The sequence below is a fragment of the Lonchura striata genome, chromosome 3 (assembly GCF_050655825.1).
Source record: "Lonchura striata isolate lonStrDom1 chromosome 3, ASM5065582v1, whole genome shotgun sequence".
NCBI lineage: Eukaryota > Metazoa > Chordata > Aves > Passeriformes > Estrildidae > Lonchura > Lonchura striata.
This window is the reverse complement of record NC_140705.1, coordinates 68145003-68166972: the sequence shown is the minus strand read 5'-3', so window position 1 is coordinate 68166972 and position 21970 is coordinate 68145003. Positions and strand designations below refer to the sequence as shown.

The 21970-nt window shown below is 34.8% G+C and overlaps 1 protein-coding gene across 8 annotated transcripts in view; it reads left to right on the top strand.

The window, feature by feature from the left end:
- The window catches only part of RYR2 (ryanodine receptor 2), a 381438-nt gene that overhangs the window by 242103 nt on the left and 117365 nt on the right, over positions 1-21970 (top strand). For all 8 annotated transcript variants that reach the window (XM_021527072.4, XM_085576771.1, XM_021527071.4 and 5 more), the window contains 16 exons: positions 642-816; positions 5491-5699; positions 6547-6899; positions 7123-7237; positions 8169-8329; positions 8930-9089; positions 9234-9320; positions 10037-10263; positions 11114-11915; positions 12430-12630; positions 12753-12858; positions 14671-14814; positions 16709-16982; positions 19616-19730; positions 20321-20453; positions 21587-21690. In XM_021527072.4, coding sequence (XP_021382747.3) covers positions 642-816; positions 5491-5699; positions 6547-6899; positions 7123-7237; positions 8169-8329; positions 8930-9089; positions 9234-9320; positions 10037-10263; positions 11114-11915; positions 12430-12630; positions 12753-12858; positions 14671-14814; positions 16709-16982; positions 19616-19730; positions 20321-20453; positions 21587-21690 — 3366 coding nt within the window. The remainder of the gene's footprint in view (positions 1-641; positions 817-5490; positions 5700-6546; positions 6900-7122; positions 7238-8168; positions 8330-8929; positions 9090-9233; positions 9321-10036; positions 10264-11113; positions 11916-12429; positions 12631-12752; positions 12859-14670; positions 14815-16708; positions 16983-19615; positions 19731-20320; positions 20454-21586; positions 21691-21970) is intronic.

Here is a 21970-nt window from a genome sequence, read left to right as displayed (position 1 = left end):
TGAAAGCCTTTGCAGTCTTTCACTTGAAAGTCAGTCAGAGGAATCATTAATCATGCCCTCTGCTACTCTGGAATTTATCAGAAACCCAGTGCTTGTCTCATTCACAGATAGTTCTATTCCTTACAAAATCTGATATGAGAAAAAGATTAATTTATTTTGCACAAAATATTTTATGAATTATACTCAAGGAAACAATACAGATTGTTTGCAATTAACGAATTTTTAGGCTGCTAAAGTAAATACAAGCAATTGCTTAAAAAGGGTTTGTGGAGTATTTATTAAACATCGTAATTGGTACCATATTATTGTGATTAAAAGTCTTTCATGGAGCTTCAGCAGAAAACTAAACCATACTCTTACTTTTTACTAAAATGTTGAAATAGCAATTTTCCCTGTCAGCTCTCTTAGCAATGTTTTATAATGCTGATGTGAGGGGCGCTGGCAAGAAGTTAATTGTTGGATTTCCATATTCAGAGTCAGCTTGGAGTACTCACAGACACAGTTTTGGAATGATATTCTGTGAAAGTGTTAATTTTAATGCCATCTTAATTGAGGCAGTTAATTATTAGTTCTACCCTTGAAGATGAGAAGAACACATACATTGTTACTATTTTTCTTTTAAATGCTTCTATTTATTTCAGGCACAGCGGTGGCATCAAGGTAATGAGCATTTTGGCCGCTCTTGGTTGGCAGGCGATGTTGTTGGATGTATGGTTGACATGAATGAGCACACGATGATGTTCACCTTAAATGGTGAAATCCTTCTTGATGACTCAGGCTCAGAACTTGCGTTCAAGGACTTTGAGGTTGCCGATGGTAAGTACTGTAACACATCATGCTGTTAACGTGCTATTGCCTGGTTTTTGCTCTGACGTCACTTTAATATGTTTCTTTTGTGTTTCATATTCCCATTCTCATCCCTGACCCTGCCTCCCCTGACTTGTCCTTTTTTCTATTTGATTAGTATTAGCCTTTAGGAAAGGGAATTTGCTGGGTGTGACAGTTGTGGTAAAAGCACAGACAATGAGGAAGGGGTTTTTCTGTAGTGATCATTGTGGCTGTCTTTTGTTGTGAGACCCTTTAACTGTTTTTCAGGGATGGGTCTGAAGAGGTATTTTATTTATATAAATATATAATATTTTATCCTTACTGCAGTGGATCACCATATGATGTAATAGAATTATAGAATGTATCATAGAATACTTTGAGTTGGAAGGGACCTTTTAAGAGCACTTAATCCACTCCCCTGCCATGGTGGGCAAGGATATCAGATTTTATCTAGATGAAGTACTGAAATAATACCAAGTGTCTGTCCAATTTGTGAGAAACTGGTAGTGAGTTAAGGCCATCTTTAAAGTTTGCTTTAGGACTGGGAGAAGAAATGACACCTGATCCAGTCAGCTGATACAAAACTATCCTCCAAAATATTCTGCTTAATTCTAAACCAGCAGATTGAGCTTTGTGCTTATTGTAGGGTTCTTGGTGCAGGTTTCAGCATGCACAAGCAGGTGCTAATTTACTGTCAAGACATAACTTCTGAGATTGCTAAAGATGGCAAAGATTGTGAGGGTCTATCAGGTGGCAGATTAATTCTGTAACAAAGATGTATTTTTGTTTATAATATTAATCATATATCTGTGTGCAGATAGAAGCAGAAAAGGGGTAAGAAATTGAATTAAGTAACTTAACTGCCTAAAACTTCTGAACTATGATAATGTTAAAAAATAAACTTTAAGCTTTTATTACTTGTAGGTACATATATTCTGCCATAGGTATTACCCATCTATTTAACAATAGAGCTGTAGCTGAGAGATAAAGTTAAATTTTTTGAACAAGAGCTCCACATGCTACTGTTGGGTTACTCATCCCTACACTGTTCGCATGGGAAATATGAATTTTATACTTCTTAATTAGGCAATTCCCTCTTTGAATTTTAACCACTTTATTTTCATCTGGATTTCAGAGTATTTTACTTTCAGTAGTACTTTGGATGAATTTTTTCCTTCCTCTGCCATACATTAGGAATCAGAAATATTTTTATTTTATTTAAAATTAAATAATTGCCATTAATTTTCTGAACTGGTGCCTGTTACTTTACTGCCTTTGGATTTACTTAGATGCTGTGGTAACATGATGAGGGAAAGAGATAGGAAAACTGGCTTGCTGATAGTGTTGTATGCAAAAAATCATCTTGGTGCCCTTAAATTTTAGTGGCTTTCCAGTTATTAGTTAGTATACTCCCACTGAGGAATAGGGAATTCTGTAGCAAACTTAAATTCCATTAAATTCTGAGGGTAGGCTGTATTTATTCCAAACTGATGAAATCACAGTGGTGTAATTTTTGTGATGCTTGTTTTTAGCTGTAGGCTCAAATTGAAACAGATCTCTCTGCTAAAGGAGTTCCTGGCTTGACATGGAGCCTGAAGGTTTTGGTAACCATGTCACAGACTTTATGTCAGACCTCTCAGATTTTCCACAATGTCCTTGCAATTCATATTAAGATCCTTTAGTATTGTTTTTGTAGGAAAGAGCCTTTGAAATAAGATGTCCTAGTCAGTTTTCAAGGGAGTGTGCTGACTGATCTTTAGTAACTCCAAAGCTATATTTGAAATTATTATTAATACACAAATATTGGAGGCAAAAGGAGAGGAGAAGACAGCTAATTATGAGTGTTCATGTGCAAACACACATATGAAATATCCAAAATAAATTTATGGAGCTTTTTAAGTTTTTTTCCTTTTGGAAGGATGGCTTTAGTTTGATTTTTTTGTTGGCTCTTGCACTGAGACTTTTCTGCAGATCACTTCAATCAGTTATCTGTGTGCATATTGTATTGCTGCAGAAAGGGACCTTTCTCTTTAGAAAACAGTTAGAATTTCTGATGCAGCTGTACAGTAAATCAGTCCTGTAGATTTAATTTATTTAGGAACAATGAAAAAGGGATATGGTGTTCTGCCAGTTTAGTAATACAGCTTGTGCTGCATTTTAGGTTGTACTACGAACAAGAAGAGCTCTTTGGAATTATGATAGATGAATTCGTTCATGAGGTATCATCTCAGTAGTGAAACTGATTAACATAATGGCATCTTATTAGGAATTTTTAGCAGATAATTTAACTGTAGATACAAACAGGTACACTTGCACAACCCAAATTTTATTATGTCAAATTGTGATTTATATGAGCAGGAACTGCTTCTGTGGCATTTGACAGATTGAATCAGGAGGTTCATGTTGTATTCTTGAAAGTAGGAAACATTATGGAAAGTGTTGCTGTCCTGTGCTTTTGCTATGTGTGACAGACGGTGCTAGAGGGTTACTTTTCTTGTGGTAGTGTTTGTCTTTTCATTTGTTTTGCAATTTCATACAGTGAAATAAAATTTGCTCCATAGCCCGTTACGTATCTGGAGATTAGTAGTCAGGTTAGGGTAAATAATCTTTTTATGTAGCCTCCAGTATGCTAGGGTTATATGGAATCTGTGAATAATAACATTTTAAGTGGCTGGATTCCCATTCAAACATGGCTATTGAAATTAATTTTTATTCTATAGAAAGATATGTAGCTGTCTTAACAGCACATCCCCTATAAGATAAGATGCTCCGTCTTTACCATGTATAGAAGAGCCCTAAAACACCTAACAACTAAATCATTGGCAAATCGATGCAGAATTTCATCAGAGATGAAAGTAGGTTTTCATGGTCAGGACTGGGACTGATGTTTATATTCCATTTACACAGAGCCACAGTTACAGTTCAAACAGGAATCAGCTACATCTACAGTGCCTTCTGTTATTATTGAGAGCTGTATTGGTGAGAGGGACTGTCATCTTGATTTCACATTGCCTCCATTGGCAAGTTTCATGGGACACACTACATTGAGTAAAAACATCAATGACAGCTTTACCTGTTTCTTTGTTTTCTGTCAGGGAATCTTGCAAATGCTCATTTACATTTTATTACATTTTTTTGTGTGTGTGTATTTGAGGGACTTGCTTCACATCTAATCTACCTGGAAGATAGGGGGTTTTGGGGGTATTTTTGAAACCATAGAAAAATGTGTTGGTAGAAGACTTACCATTTTTCGGGTGATGAGATGAGAATTGTAAGGTTATTGAAAACAATTTTGATTTTGACTTTGCTTAGCATCTTATGCGACAGCTTGTGGATTCCTTTTACTCAACAGGGAGCTGGGTAAGTTCTCCCTACTAGAGCTGCTAGGCTTTATCATGGCACATGACTCTGTATGCAGATGTGATTTTCCTTGTTACATGTTGTTTATGTTCTGTTTAGTGCTGGAAAATACTTGCATTATTGTCCATCACTGGGTTTGCATTAGCAGAATTGACGTTTATCATGTCATCTATTATAGCTGTGTTATCTGAGGAGTTGATGCATCGTGATTTAAGAGCCAAGCTGGGAAGATAAAAAATCTGGACTTCGATTTATGGCAAATTATGTTATGTCATTAAATTTGTCATGTCTAAGATAAATACACGTGACAACTAGTCTTGTGTATATGCAGTAAAATCTTCAAAAAGTGGTACTGAATGCTGATCATTCATCTGATGGTCAGTAATTCCTGTAGATGGTGCTCTGGAGTTGGCTTTGTCTCTGAAGAGCAAACATTGTTAATAGATATTCTCCTCTTTTTTTTTTTTTTTTTTAATCTGGGAACCTAAATAAAAGTGAGGAACTACTTTGTATTTTGTCCTTATATTTTTCAATACCTGTTATATTCACATGAATCAGAATTACTGAACAGAGCTTCATATTTCTTGTTGATAAAAAAGAAATTGCATTTTGTTAATAACTAGGTCAAATGAATCTGCATACTAGTTTGTAGCTGTGGAAATTGCAAAGAAGGATGAAAAGAAAAAGAAGAAATAAAAGATTTTCTTAGGTTTTTAGACAGTGAAGCTGACATCAAGAGAAAATAAAAAGGAAAATATGCCTGCAGAATGGGGAAAGTGCCCTTGCCCATTCTGGGGAATCATGAAAGAAAAAAAAATTGTAAAAAGAAGTCACAAATATGTTCCCTGTGCTAGTGAAACAGCAAGATGCATACAAATGTAAAGCTGATTCAAAAGATAAGACAGAAAACAAAATCCCAAACCAAAATGTCTTATTTTTCATGAAACTATAGTGTCATATTTTCAGTTCTTATTTTCCAGAACCAGAGTTTTCTGAATTTTTAAAATTAATTAATTTTCTTTTAAAAAGAAATCTATGACATGCACTTTGTTCATATTTGTAGGATTTTTCAACTCTTATAGCTGCATGGCCAAGTACTGTATTACTTTTGATGAAGTAAGATTCTCTTAAAATACTATGAATAATGAATATGCAAGATGTGATGTGTGATGATTGCTTACCTTTATAATCTTTGCTTTTAGGGGTTTTTTCCCACAAATTGTTTTTAATTCAGTTATGAAAGAGAGCAGTTCACTGATATTCATTTTGCACAACCCATGTGTTCTTTCATCTTGTTTTAAGGATTTCTACCTGTGTGCAGCCTGGGCCCATCTCAAGTGGGAAGAATGAACTTTGGAAAAGATGTCAGCACTCTGAAATATTTCACTATATGTGGCTTACAGGAAGGGTATGAACCCTTTGCTGTTAATACAAACAGAGACATCACCATTTGGCTGAGTAAAAGGCTTCCTCAGTTTCTACCAGTGCCACAAAATCATGAACATATTGAGGTTTGTGATCCTAGTGTTCCTAGACACTTGAGTATGTTTATGTTTCTACTTTTGTACTTCCAAACAAGAGTTTACTGTGACATGTTGACCCAATTCTGAATGAACCTTACACCTGTTACAAATTTCTCATGTTCAGTAGGGCTGCAAAGTCTGTAATTGTTTGATTGGTAGTTTTTCTTTCTACAAAACCTGTGATGTGTTTTAACAGAAAAATCTGAGAGACAAATTAAACAAGACGTCCTCATTAAGAGTTCCTTGTACAATGTGAGCTATGTAAGCAACTTCCAGAAACTGGGCATTTTAAAATAACATACTTTTTTTGATTTTTCCATAGCTAATTGGTTTTGATTGTAATAAATATTTGCCAATTGCATGAACACTTATTTCCCAGTAAGTTGTGCATCTTGATAGAACTGAATTCATGCTTTGTAAATTTGCCATGAAATACTTCTGAAATTATATAATAAGAACTCTTTTTCAGCTGGTGTGTGGTATTTAAGAAGCAATTTATGTTCTTTCATATGTACATGCATGATTTTTTTATTCCTTGGTCTGTGTTGTTCTGGGCAGAGTTGGATTTATGTTGCAAAGAGTTATGGTCAGAGGCATAATTTCTTTCTGACCTTTTTTTTAATTTATTTTAATAACAGAGCAACAAAAACCATTCACTTCTCATAGTATTTATTTCCCTTCAAAATGGCAGCACATGATTGCAATGCATTAGACTGTTGACACCATGCTGTTGCAAGTTTTGCAAGTCATATATGCTTATTGTAGAAATAGAAATTGAATGTTTACATGGCAGAAAAAGCATTAACTTAAAAAACCCTACATCTTTGTTTCATAGGTGATGAGAATTGATGGCACCATAGACAGCTGCCCCTGTCTGAAGGTCACACAGAAGTCCTTTGGTTCACAGAACAGTAAAACAGATGTCATGTTTTTTCGATTAAGTATGCCCATTGAATGTGCTGAGGTGTTCTCCAGATCAGCTGCAGGAGGGTTACCAGGCTCTGGTCTTTTTGGCCCAAAAAATGACTTGGAAGATTATGATGCCGACTCTGATTTTGAGGTTCTAATGAAAACTGCTCATGGTCATTTAGTTCCTGACCGGACAGAAAGAGAAAAAGATGCCACAAAACCAGAGCTGAATAACCATAAAGATTATGTTCAAGAAAAGCCCTCACGTCTTAAGCAAAGGTTAGTAGCTTGCTACTGTTTCCCACTCCTCCCCCTTCTACTTTCTCAAAGTAGAGGAAAATGCCACTAAAGTCTGACAAACCAGTCAAGTAACTTTTGAGTATACAGTTTAAGGCCAGAATTAATTTAAGGGCTTTAAAAAATGTCTCTTTCTCTTTTCTGAATAATTTGCCTTTGTGATTGTGCTTAATTAGATATTTGAATTTTAATTTTTTTATTGCAGATTTATGCTCAGGAGGACAAAGCCAGATTATAGCATGAGTCACTCTGCACGGCTTACTGAGGATGTACTAGCAGATGATAGGGATGACTATGATTATTTGATGCAAACTTCCACGGTATTGTAATATAGGATTGATGTTTTAGCTGTTTGGGGGTTTTTAGTTGGTAGTTGGTTTGGGTTTTTTAAATACTTACTTTTTTTTTTTTGTTTGTTTTTTTTTTTTGGTTTTTTTTTTTTTTTTTTTTTTTTGGTTTTTTTGTTTTAAGAGTTTCAGAAACAGTCTAATTTTCAATTTAAATGTCTATGATAATTCTGAACTTCTACTTAGGTTGAGACTGTTTTGTTTCTTTTATTTTGATTTTTTGTCAGACTAAAACTGTTTCCAAGTGAAAACCTAGAAACTGGTTTAATCTGTATTTGAAACTACTGTTGATAGCAGTACATTAAAGAGGAAGTTAAACAGTTTTAGAACAATGGAATAAATTGGAAAAGGTACATTAAACTAGTAGGTCAATGTTCAGGACCATTTGAAAACATCTCTACTAATTCTTCAGAACATTTATTTAATGGAATTCCCAGTGAAAGTTTTTTGCAGTTTTTGTAGACCTTTCTCTGACAAGATCAGCTCCATAAGCACTCATTCCTCAATGTTCAAGAGAAAACAAACACTCTTCTTCTGGATGTGTTCTTCTCTTTCTAAAAGATATTAGATACTAGAAACTGAGTCCCCTGTAGTATAAAAATAATAGTTGCTGTAGCAATACAGCTTACAATGCTACAAAGCAGAAGCCTTCAATACAGGCATATAAGCTACATATTTAATCTTGTCTATTTTTTTTGTTTTAAAATGCGTATTTTGTTGGCAGTATTTTGGTTTGTGTTTATAGTCTTTGTTGCTTTGCTTGTGATTTGCACTTGAACAAGCCTATGCTACTTTTAAAGAGATTATATATTTTCAGATTTAGAGCAGTAAATTAATTCTGAATCAAACTCATACACTGGGGAACAAACACTAACATTTGATAATGTTATTTTTTTATTAACAGTACTACTATTCTGTGAGAATATTTCCTGGTCAAGAACCTGCTAATGTCTGGGTGGGCTGGATTACATCAGATTTTCACCAGTATGACACAAGCTTTGACTTGGATAGAGTGCGTACTGTCACAGTTACACTGGGAGACGAAAAAGGGAAGGTTCATGAGAGGTTGGTTACAATTTCCTTGAAAAGACCTATATTGTACAAGCAACTTTCAATTTATAAGGTGTAAATCCACTCCATTTAATGTAATTGGATTGATGCAGAAAAAAATAATTAAAACAGCAGTAGTAGAAAAAAGTGTTAATTTAATTGTCACCTGCACTTGCTTGTGAAGAAACAGTGAACTAATGGTCTAGTCAAATCAATAGGCACTTAAAAGTAAAATAGTGCAGCTTTCTAAAAAGTTTGAAGTTATGATCCTGTAAATATTGATTCACAAGGCCAAAATCTGTACATGAGCTTGTCTCAGCATTTCAGATTATTATGCGTACCAGAAGCTTTTGTTATTCTTGACATTAAATGATTTAAAACTTTGACTTGCAAAGTCAGTTTCATCTTTGGTATTTTACAAACAATTTGAATTTTTTCATACATTGTCATCTTTTCAGTTATGATGTCCATGTTTCATTGAATTTTGGCAGTGGTTAGGCTGTGATCCATTGCTTCCGGCCACAAGGCTCTGTATGTTTGCAGCCACGTAGTATGTTAGTATGTTGCAGAAATGTTGCACACCATTCATAAATTAATTTGTCTTTTGACATTCAGTATAAAACGCAGCAACTGCTATATGGTGTGCGCAGGAGAGAGCTTGAGCCCTGGACAAGGACGTAATAATAATGGTCTGGAGATTGGTTGCTTGGTTGATGCTGCCAGTGGCCTGCTGACCTTCACAGCTAACGGCAAGGAACTAGGCACGTACTATCAGGTGAGGATTTTTTGATGATGTATTGCAGCGAGAAGGGGGAAAAGGGAATCCTTAGCCTGCGTCATTAGAGGCTTTAGTACAAGATTCTAGAGAAAAAGTAATCATCACTGTTATAGCAGTAATTTTCCCCTTTGTTTGACCTAGGTTGAACCAAGTACAAAGTTGTTCCCTGCTGTATTTGCTCAAGCTACAAGCCCCAATGTTTTCCAGTTTGAATTGGGAAGAATAAAGGTAAAAAACGCTGAGATTTTGCTGGGTTTTGTGCAGGTTTAGAACTAACAAATCATATTGAAAAAAGTTTATTATATTTATGCCATTTATTTCCTGCACTGTGTTCTTGGTATTTAGGACCTTTCTATGATTCCAAGTGTTTGCATTAATGCTATTTTTAGTCTTAACTCAGTTTTAAATACTTATGAATTTAAAATATAGTACATTGAATAAAAAGGGTTGAAAGTGATCAGAATTTTCTGAATCTGTCTTTTATGGTGAAACAAAATTACTTAGATTGGGAAAGCAAATCTCTTAGTTTTACAGACAGAATGAATGACCGGTGTATCTGAAGAATTTGGTTAGAGTTGTAAAATAATTTTTAAAATACATTCAGTTAGAACACAGGAAAACTGAGTTGAATTTTTCTATCTTGCTTTGGATACTTGGATATCTAAGAAATCAGAAGAGGTAAAAAAAAGTGGAGTCCAAGGAAGTAACAACATGTGGCAGTCAAGTTTATATTTAAAATTTGGATGTTCTTAAAAAAACAAATATAAAAAATGCCATCTTGCTGCTAATCTTCCAACAGTTGCTAGCTTGTTTTAAAAATGAGTGAAAATGCTGATTTCCTCTTTTACTCTACTTCGCTATATGTTGAGTATATTTCTGGAAAAGAAATGCAGTGTTTGGTAAAGATGAGGAAACTGATTGTCTCTTCCATTGGAATTTTCCAGAATGTAATGCCATTATCTGCTGGATTATTCAAAAGTGAACACAAAAACCCAGTCTCTCAATGTCCCCCACGTCTCCATGTCCAGTTTCTGACTCATGTGCTTTGGAGCAGAGTGCCAAACCATTTCTTGAAGGTGGATGTGTCTCGGATCAGTGAACGTCAAGGCTGGATGATACAGTGCATGAATCCTTTGCAGTTCATGGCCCTTCATATTCCTGAGGAAAACAGGTTGATGTTTGTTTTGTACTGTATAATAATTATGAACATAGTAATGTAATTCCATCTATGTAAGAAAGGCCCAAGGTCTTCTCTCTGTTTATAAAACAAGTAAATATAGACAGTGTGTTTTGATTTAACTGATATTAAAAATTATACAAATTTCCAGTGTTTTAAAATTGCCCTTCTTTTACTCTGTTTCTAACTTTTCCCAGTTTCTCTCCAAACTGGGAGAGAAATTGGGAGAATTCTCTCAAAATTTGCTCTGCTTGTAAATGATTAAAGATTTTTCAAGATTTGTGACCAATTTAATTATTCCATTCCCTTAATTTTCCTCATTATAATTAAAACAATTGAAGAATTTAACTCTGTGATTTCCTTGTTATCCAAATATCTGAGCATTTTGCCAGTGCCTAAACTGAAAATAAAATCACCAAGAGCTCTGACACTGAACACTTCAAATGTACTGGTTAGTCTGATTGCCACTGCACTCCCAGATTTAAAGCCAGTAAATGATATAAATAACATAACCCCAACTGGTTTTAAAACCCTAATTTTCAGTTATGTGAATTCTTGTTTGTAGTATGAAAAAATATTCTCTGTTAAGCAAATAATTTGCATTTTCTTCCCACTGAAAGTAGTTTAAGGATTTGAGGAGTAACTTGTATAAATTTGAGATTAAATTTTGTTACTAGTCTTGATTATTACATTGAGAGTGTTTCTTACCTGCACGCTGAAATCTGGAAAAAACCCATCCCTGGAACTGATATTGTGCTGATGTTATCCTTAGGGAGAAGTTTGAATCCCTTAAAAAGACATTTTTGCATACGTGATTTACTATTCTGTTTTTTCTTCTCCACAGAACAATTGATATTTTAGAGCTGACAGAACAAGAGGAATTGCTGAAATTTCACTACCACACCCTCCGATTGTATTCAGCTGTTTGTGCTTTAGGCAACAACCGAGTGGCCCATGCTCTGTGTAGCCACGTGGATGAATCTCAGCTTCTCTATGCTATTGAGAATAAATACATGCCAGGATTATTACGTGCGGGATATTATGACTTACTCATTGACATCCATCTCAATACCTATGCAACTGCCAGGCTGATGATGAATAATGAATTTATAGTTCCAATGACAGATGAGACCAAGAGTATTACTTTGTTTCCTGATGAAAACAAAAAACATGGCCTTCCTGGTATAGGACTTAGCACTTCATTAAGGCCAAGAATGCAGTTTTCCTCTCCGAGTTTTGTAAGCATTAGCAGTGAATGCTTTCAGTTTAGTCCTGAATTCCCTCTGGAAATTTTGAAGGCCAAAACCATAGAGATGCTGACTGAAGCTGTTCAGGAGGGAAGCCTCCATGTCAGAGATCCAGTTGGAGGTTCTACAGAATTTCTGTTTGTTCCTCTCATCAAGCTCTTTTATACCCTCTTAATTATGGGAATCTTCCACAATGAGGATCTGAAACACATCCTGCAGTTGATTGAGCCTCGAGTTTTCAAAGAAGCAATGAGCCAGGAGGATGAAATTGATTTCTCAGAGAAGGAGTTCAATTCAGATGAGCTCAAGTCAGAAGAAGGAGAGGAAGAAACCAGAGGAGAGCAAATGCCAAAGGAAGGACTCCTTCAGATGAAGCTTCCAGAACCTGTTAAATTACAGGTAAAAATACTGTCTTGATAGTGGTTGCTCCTGTTTTATTCATGTGGTAATTTCTCTTTCAAGGAATAAAGCATTTAGAAATTATTTTTTTTTAGTTAAATAGAGAGAGAATTTCCTTAGAGAAAACTAGAAGATTTAGTATCTTTTTGATGATATGAACTTGCTCAACATAGATCAAGCAACTATGGTTTCATTAAAAAGAACTACTTGCTTGATGCCTTCAGTGGAGAATTCCTCATTTCTATGGATCCAAACAGAAAAGAAATTCCCTAGAAGAAAGGGGTAAATCCATTCTCCTGTAGCTTTAGTTGTGTCTGAGGCACATTAATCCCTTGCAGATGCCAGATATTCCTGGTGTAAGATTGCTTTACGTGTAGTAAATAACAGCATTAAATGATCCAGACACTTTATTTGCTAGTAACTGTTGCTGTAGGAAATCCATCCTTATTGTGTAATATGCAGAAGATATTTCTTAGCTTGCCAGCTCTTGTCTCTTACAACATTGTTTTCTCAGATGTGTCACCTACTCCAGTACCTGTGTGATTGCCAAGTGCGACACCGAATAGAAGCCATTGTAGCATTTTCTGATGATTTTGTGGCCAAGCTTCAAGAGAATCAGCGCTTCCGGTACAATGAAGTGATGCAGGCCTTGAACATGTCTGCTGCCCTGACAGCTAGGAAAACAAAAGAATTTCGATCCCCTCCTCAAGAACAGGTACAGCTTACAATGGACAGTTCCTTTCTTGTTGACTTTATTTGCTTTTAGAGTTCTGTTTGATTTAAAAGTTTTTCCTTTTGGATATCAGTGTAATTTGTCTTTTCTTTGTATTCTCTAAGATTAATATGCTGCTGAACTTTAAAGATGATAAAAATGATTGTCCTTGCCCTGAAGAAATTCGGGATCAACTCTTGGATTTCCATGAAGACCTAATGACACACTGTGGTAAGTCTTGTTACTGAATAGTTTTTTAGTTTTTAAATTTTGTTAGCTTAGAAGCAAATTTTATAAGTAATTTTATGTAAGAAACATCAACTGAATATTCTGTAAATTATACTGTACAAATTTTAAATATGATCAAATAAAAATAATTAGCTTTTCATAAAAAACAAGGAAATATTCTTATCCTTATCTAAAAACTAGAAGGGATTGCTGTATGTTTTGTTTCATAAGCATCTGTTTTTGCAGGCTGACAAACTCAGTTCCTTCATTCTCTCCTTATGGCGCAAGCAGTCCAGACTTGGGTCATTGTTCAATGCTTTCTAGCTACTTAATATTTTTCTTATTTGGTAACAGGAAATGCAGATGAAATAAATAATTTAGATAAAGATTTGAAAAGAAAACAAGCTTTATCTTTTGATTCTTTCAATTTTTTCTTTACTTGCTTTCCATCATTCTGCTCTGTTAAAATTACTTAACATAATTTTTTCTTACCTTTTCTTGTAGAGGAAAATAGGAATTTGCATTATCCACAAGTAGAAAATGAATTTTGTGGGCCAGAGGGTGCATTATCATACAGCAGAACTAATTATTCAGTATATTGCAAAATAAGTAAAATGGTTACACATTCTAAGTCCAATGTTTACTTGCTTAGTCAGCCGCCACTTGGGGAATTCACATTCTGTAGAACGGTTGAGAGACAGTATATTGAAAGTTTGCAAAACTAGAGCTCAGGGAGTAGCATAACTGCAGGAAAACAGACACTTCATTTGGGTTATTTGAGACCATCTCTGTGTTCCAATTGATAAGACATTTCAGTGTTTTTGCTGTTAAGTAGTTTGGTTGAGAAGACTGCCATCTAAATAATTTGTATTATGATTTAGTAGGTAATATGAATTTGCTTAGTCATTGCTTAATGTAGTGTCTATTGCCCTGTTAGAACAAAGTATAACAAAATAACTTCTAGTAGAAAATGGAATTGTATCTAATGCAAAAAGCAGACAACTAGAACCAGATGTAATAAATAGAGAAGAATGATGTTATGTCATGAAGAAACATCCTATAAAATTCAAGTCTGCTAAAGAACTCTCCACAAAACCCTTAACTGCAGGGTGATGGAACTCAAAGACAGGTTGCTCAGAGAGGCTGTGGAATCTCTTCACCTTAGAAGATACTCAAAATCTCACTGGACATGATCCTGGGCAACTTGCCCTAGCTGGACTTGTTTTGAGATGGGAGGCTGGACTCTAAAGGCCCATTCCAAACACAGCTATTCTGTGATTCTGTGAATCTTCACATTAATTATTTTTACATTTTTATAGCTTGTTATAGTAATGTTGTGAAAGAGCATTGTATTGTGAGGTTTGCAACTTTCTTCTGACTGATCACAGAAAAGTATATTTGTTGTAATCTTTGTACTTTCATTTCCTTTATATGTTTCACCTAAAAATCTTTACTACTATCACTTTAACTACACTGTGTCTCTAGGGACTTTATCTATACTTTTGGGCTACATATGTCCAAAACAGGCATCAGTGTTCATGTGGAAAAATGCATACTGGGGGACATATATTTATTATATGTTTTATGTGTAACATCACACACACAATTTATATGCTGAATTGCTAAGGTTACCTGTACTTTCCTGCTTGGCACATATGCCTATTCTATACTTGTTCCAAATGCTGGTTAAGCATGTCCCATATACAACTCTCAGAGTAGAACAACAGTTCAGTTGAATTATGTTTGTACACACAAGATGTCTGTAGCTTGCTTAATTTTATTCTTTCACAACTTGGTGTATTTTTTTAATTTCAGGAATTGAACTAGATGAAGATGGAGCCTTGGATGGCAACAGTGATTCAACCTTTAGGGGTCGCCTCCTATATCTTATGGAAAAAGTTACATATCTGAAGAAGAAACAAGATGAGAAGACAGTTGATGAGGATGATAAGACATCCTGTAAGCAAAATCCAATCAGTTTATTGCAGCTTAATTACAAAAAGGAAAATAAGCAGACCAGGAAGTTCTTCACACATTTTCAGCCAAAACAAGGTGTATTTTCAGAGAAATCTGTGCACCTTAATGTTTGTAGCTTAACCCAAAACAAGCACAGATGGATTTATTAGTCAGATTTGTTTCCCAGTGGGATGTAGAGGAAAATTTCTTTTAGTGGCACTCTTGCCTCATATCTTTTTTCAGCTCATAAATTTTTCAGAATGTATGTTGCTTTTAATAGAATTAGTGCAGACTTAATAATTGTAGCAAGGTCCTGTTTTATGAGAACTTCCTCAGCTGCAGCAGCTTAAAATCAGTATTTGCATGAAGATTACCATATGAAATAATCTGCAATTAGACTGTAATTAGCAGAAGCCTTCCCACCCAACCTAAAATTCAAGATTTGCTGACTGTAACTGCTGTTCTGTCAATTTTTCTGATACTTTCTGCCTTTTCATCTTGATAAGAATCACTGCCAGTGGTGTCCTAGTTCTGCAGTGGGTGCCAACTGATTATTTAAATTTTATTTATCTTTTTATTTGTCAGTGTTGCCTTTATTTTTATCTTTTTCCCTCCTTTTCTGTGATATGTGGCCCTTTCAAATGTCCTTTTTTATGTGGTAATTAGAGGTTAGGTCTGCACAGTATCTGGTGATGAATCATATCTCTTCCTTTTTTTCCTTGTAGTAAGCATAAAAGCTCTGTAAAACCTGATTCTCTCTTTCTTATATTCGTAGAAAGACAATTATATTAAACAAACAGACCCGCAGGTAGATGAAATAGAGTATTGTGGTTATCAAAACAGGAACAAAGTGATTGCCTGCTCCCAGGATTCTTCATTAAAAAAACCAAAACAGAACAAACCAACCCACACAAATAAACTTAGGATTGTGTCCCTTCTTGTTATTAATTATTTCAGTCCTTCTGAAGTATAAGTCCAGACATATTTAATCTTTTTCCTTAATTTAAAAGTGTTTCTATTCTTAAAAAATGCCATACTCTATGTCAATAGAAACACCTATAATGCAGTGCCTGGACAGTAGCAATGGCATACATTGTTACTACTCTTTTTACCCCTTTCCCTGTTTTAGTGCAAATTCTCTTCTTTGTTAATTTTCTGTTTTCTGTAAACTCCTATTTTTTTAGTATCTTTCTGTAATTACTTTTCTTTTTGTTTGTTAGTTTGAGTTAACCTGGAATGACCTTAACTGCAATTACACAGCTTGTCTATATCAACATATCTTTCCCAAATGTACATGTGCCCCGACTAATAAAGATTATCAGTGACACTGCCAGACACAGGTTTCTTGCTTCACTGGAGACTGAACTGTGAATATGCAAATGATGATTTGCCATTCATGTAATATTAGGATCTTTATTTCTTTTTAAAGACCTTTGTCTTTGGCAAAGAAAAAAGTTAAATTATTTTGTTGTGTACATTAGAAAACTTTGAGTGAATACAGAGCTTAGACATGTAAATAAACATCATTTACATTTGCTATCAGTATAGTTTTTCAGCATTACTTCATAATAGGCTAAAAAAGCCCTCAGACCTTTATTCATAGAAAAATATTGAAAGCAATATACAGAAATAAATCTAGTGACTTCATGAGCATCTTGTATGTCTTCATAAATTTTTGTGTTTCATTTTAATTTTTAGTATAGGTTTTTGGTTTTGAGATAGTTCTGCTTCTCTTGCGTGGTTTTCTTTTTCTTTAATAGACTGCTGAAGAAATACTAAGATGCTTCTTAAGAATTAAATTAATTCCAATTCATGTTGCATAGTGGCTTCTGAGGGAGTAGCAGTAGGGAGATGAACAATCAGTGGTAATTCTGTGATTTATTTGTTTTCTTCACAGCTACTCTCCAGCAGTTGATTTCAGACACGATGGTGCGTTGGGCACAGGAGTCAGTGATAGAAGACCCGGAGTTAGTGAGGGCCATGTTTGTGCTGCTGCATCGCCAGTATGATGGCATTGGTGGTCTGGTTCGAGCTCTACCAAAGACCTACACCATAAATAGTGTGTCTGTGGAAGACACCATCAATCTTCTGGCATCCCTTGGCCAAATCCGTTCCTTGCTTAGTGTCAGAATGGGGAAGGAAGAGGAGAAGCTTATGATTCGTGGATTAGGGTAAATAACTGGAGTGTAACTTCTCTTTATTTACAGATTATATTTTGTTATTTGCTCTTTGGTTATGGCCAAGGTTGTACATGAAGTTTGAATCTGAATATGGGTGTAAACGCAGACACTGCACTCAGTTATACAGTATCCTCAGTAGTGAGATAAAACCTTTGCAGCATTATAGGTATCATAAGAGGGGAGAAGCAGTTGACATCTGTAAGACTTCTGAAACAAGTTGAAAAGATGTATGTAATATTTTATGATATCAGAACCTATCTTATTGCTACATTTTAAATAGTATGGCTGTGAAGAATCTTGTGAAAAATAGTATCCATTTTCTATGAATGCACTGACTATTGGCTCTTGATACACAGGATTTCCCACGGCAGTCAGTTAATGCAGTTGTGCCTACCCATGTCTGCACATATGCCATCCTTTTTAGTGTACTAAATGTAGATGGTATGATTGAGCTGGGAAGTAGTCCACACACTGTTATTCTTCCTAATTATATGATTAATAATAGTGAAGTATAGGCTAATAAAGAGGTCAATTGGAGGAAACAGTAAAGCAAACATCATAGTCTCTAGCAGGAAAGAGGTTAGTTGGTTTTTTCTCTCGTGTTTTTCAAAGAGATGTCTTTTGATTGCAAGCATCAGCTGTAATCTACTGAAAATCTCCAATCAGCAAGAGCAATGAGAATGAAAGAAAGACGGCATCATATAAGGTTTGCCAGGAATGCAAACAGAAGAAAAGCTTTTGTTGTATAAAATACAACAAAATATTTTTAGCTTTCTGAAAACCTCAAATATCCAAATAATGTCTATATATAATTTTGTATTGTCATTATAAACAATGCCTACTTCTCAGGTTACCAGCAGGTCTCCTCAGTGTTTCATGATTGCTGAAGTCTTTAGCATACTTATGGTAAGGCTTTGGCAAAAGGCAAAGTCTGTCAAACTGGCATTTCCAAGTCTATCTTTTTTTTTACAGATTGAATATGTTTCATTTCACTCCAGTTTATGAAATATAAAATGAGTGAGTGATTAATAGATTTGGTTTTCATGTCGTGTTCTGTGTTTAGTTCTTATATATTTTTTTCCTCAACATTTTCTACTGTGAATTAAGCACCAAGATTTACTGAATATATTTAATGTTAATTTTTTTTTGCTGTTATGTAAAAGTCTGGTGTAACTTAAGCCACTGATCTCACTACCTCTTCCTATCACCTTTCTTAGTAGTCTCTATAATATCTCGTTTAGCTTGTAAGCTACCCAGCTGTGGTAATTGTACCTTTTATAGGCTAACCTGAGCTCCAACACCGTTTCAGAAATGCCTTTTTTTTATTGCCGTGAGTGGTATTCCTTTCTTTCAGCTGAGAAATTGAAGTGTTACTTATTGCTGCTCTAAAACTCAGTTTCCTCAGAAATGCTCTTTTGATTTTTTTTCCCTAAGCATGATGTTTTATAATACAGTTCACAGTTAAACAGAACACTGAAAGTGGATGTAATTTGCAAAGTAGGGTAATATTGCTGGCCAGCCCTTGAGGTGACATTTTGAGTTTCTATACTGCTTTCTGTAAAAAAAAGCTGCTGCAGATAACCAGGAGTTTAGAAGGTCTTGGAAGATTGATACCACTGAGGTCTTTTTTCAAGCCTGAAGCATTAGTGAAGAAAGGAAATGAGACAGCTTTTGGAGGCATCATTACTGATATTAAATTCAGTTTTAGGTTTTGGGGAAAAAAAATACTTGGAATCAAAACCTCAGTGTCAAGTAGTCTTCTTCACATCTCATCTTTTAAAAGGCTGAATTTTCCCTGCCTGAGAGAAGGAGTTTTAGGTCAGGAAGAAAAAAAACCAAAACTGTTTAAAATGTACAGTGAAATTTGAACAGTTGCCAACACTATTTTCTCTAGTGACCAGTTAATCCTTTTCTCCCATGGTCTAATTGCTTTCACAGTTATTTATGTGTTATATTTGATTTCAAGACTAATTATATTTTTTAGAAACTTAATTACTCTAAACTAGACATTTTCATTGGATATACGATGTCAAATAAAATATTGACATTATGATCTTACAGTCTGATTTTAAATATGAAAATCTGTTCTGATTAAATATGTAGGAGAGTTATGCTAAACAGTAACTCGTGAATAATATTTGTGCAGCTTCTGGTTTTGACACTTAGAAGATAGCTGGATACCTATTTCCCCTACGATTTTTATTGCTTTTGATGGCAGATAGCAAATGTCTTCACATTTTAATAATCTAAAAGGCATTTTGTGTCAAAAAATATTGCATGATTGTATTTAAAATATAAAATAATATAGCAGTTTTGATGATGCTTTTCTCAGAACAGAGTTTTAGATCTGAATGGAATTTCTAATGAAAGTAGAAGTGTCTTCTACTTCAGTGTAATCAAGGGGTAATTAGTGCATTAACTATAATATGGGAAAACAAAGGTCACATTCTTCCACAATGTGCATAGAAAAATAGACACGAGAGATTGAAGCCCAATGGGAAAAGTCCCCGAGGTAATTTTTTACTTCAGGAGATGGTGAAGAATTGCACAGTAAATCAGCTTTGCAAATAACATAATAGGTAAACTACTGGTGCATAACAGTTTTTAATTTTGTTTTCCTGTAGAGACATCATGAATAATAAAGTATTTTACCAACATCCAAATCTCATGAGAGCTTTAGGCATGCATGAAACTGTCATGGAAGTGATGGTGAATGTGCTTGGTGGAGGAGAATCCAAGGTAAAGTATTTCACTGTTAGAAGGCAGAGAGTTTATGATGGAACTGTTCAAAGCTTTTTCCTGTAAGGCACTGAGCTGTCACTGGAGGTACTGGGATCATAACCTCTTACTAATTTCTGTTAACATAGTAGTTGACTAAGTTTTTTAGAAGAATCTGTCCTTCCATTCCAGAGGAAGGTATTATTAGCTTTGTAATTTTAGATGCTTTAAAGAAAAAACTATAGCACTTCCTATGTTCATTATGTTTTAGTGGGTAGATGTTTTTATCAATTAATTAAAAAAAAACAACTCAGTATTACTCTATGAAACTGAATATACACCTTCTTTCATGGTTGAATCTAGAATCTGTGGGTGATTCCAGCTTTAGTTTTCAAAGCTTATACCTTGATCTTTGAAACTTAATATGCTGCTATTTAGCTGGGAAAGTCCTGTTGATTCCAGTGAGAAACCTAAGCAGTTAATTTCTCCAAGGGGCAATGAGTGTACCACTTACATATTAGTATGTTAGAGGGCTTTATATAAATGATCATTTGCATGTTGTATGTCTGCATTAGAGTTTGAGTTTCAGTCAGTTTTTATTTGCTTCTCAGGAAATTACTTTCCCAAAGATGGTGGCAAACTGCTGTCGTTTTCTATGTTATTTTTGCCGCATCAGCAGGCAGAATCAAAAAGCTATGTTTGATCATCTTAGCTATTTATTGGAAAATAGCAGTGTTGGCCTTGGTAAGTATTAAAATAAAATTTAAACCTTCCTGCTGATTTATATATCAAACCACCTGTATCTTTCTTCATTCCTCTATTTACTCACTATGTATTGAAATTTCTTGTATTTCCGGTGCAAAATATCTTCATTAACTGTGTTGCTAGCTCTAAACAACTCCCCTGACAGTAGCATTAAGTTGAGCTAATTTATTATACTTGTTGTATATGCCTGAACATTCAGAGAGACTTAGTGGTTAGTTGCTAATGTTGAGGAATAGAATATATTCCTGTTTTTACAAAGAGAATCATTGATATTGGCAACATTTCATTAAGGCTTACCTCTCTTTCTCAAGCTTCCACCCCTGCACTTTCTTCTGTGTACTGGTTAGTATACAGCTATGCCAGTGGGAGAAACGCGGAAATAATTTCCTTGATTAGATGCCCAGAAATGAACTTTGAAACTTTCTTAATATGTTTATTTTCCTTTACTTGCCTGGAGGGTTGTAGAGGAAATATATTTATGCTTATTTAATTTAGTACTCAAAATTGACAACATATAGCTATTTAGGAATTGTCATGGTAATTTTTTTAATGTTTATAAATGAATTGATATGAAGGGATAGAACCGAAGTGTAAACTCAAAGTCTTTTTGAAGTGAAAGAGCCCAAATCAAATGCCTTTGGAATGTCAATGTGAAAACCTTAGATTCTTCTAATGCTATATTTGTAGCCATTTTTAAAAGAAATACGTACCTTATAATCATGTATTTTAAAGCATAAAGATATTTTCTATTTCATTGGATTTGGTGGCATGTCCATGTATTAGACATAAATCATTACTGCATTTTCATCAAAAGAGTTGTGACAGGAGAATAAGAATGAGGTCTTAAAACAAAGTATATGATGAGAAGAGGAATATGCAAGACAGGCTGGTTTTAGCTTTAACATTCATATTGTATTTTCATTTCATATCAGTGTCAAATTTCAAGCAAGTGCAAGATGATTTATTATAAAGTGAGATGTATAAATTATATATTTATAACAATGTGCTAACCAATACAAAATGTTGCATCTTACTAAAAAAAGTTAATGTGTTTCCTATGAATTTGTCGGGGTTTTTTAAATTGGTGTTAAAACTAAATGTTATTTTGACAGCCTCTCCTTCTATGCGAGGGTCAACTCCTTTAGATGTTGCTGCAGCATCTGTAATGGATAACAATGAACTTGCTCTGGCGTTAAGGGAGCCTGATCTGGAGAAGGTTGGTAGCTTCTTCATCAAGCATTTTTTTCCCCTGTGGAGAAGAAAAGATGCCCATTTCTTGGAGTGAGCAAAATCCAAGATTCTATGGAAGTTTCTGGTACTTTTCAGGGGAAGACTGAGAATCTGGTTGGTTGTTCTTTCTGCCAGTGGCCTGAAGAATTGAACTGAGTTTGTGGTGATTACACACAGTTGTAGCCAAAAGGAATTGCTTCAATGGCAGCTTTTAATTTTGCAGTAGTGCAGTCCATATCCAACAAAACTTGGTTGCTAAAATCTTT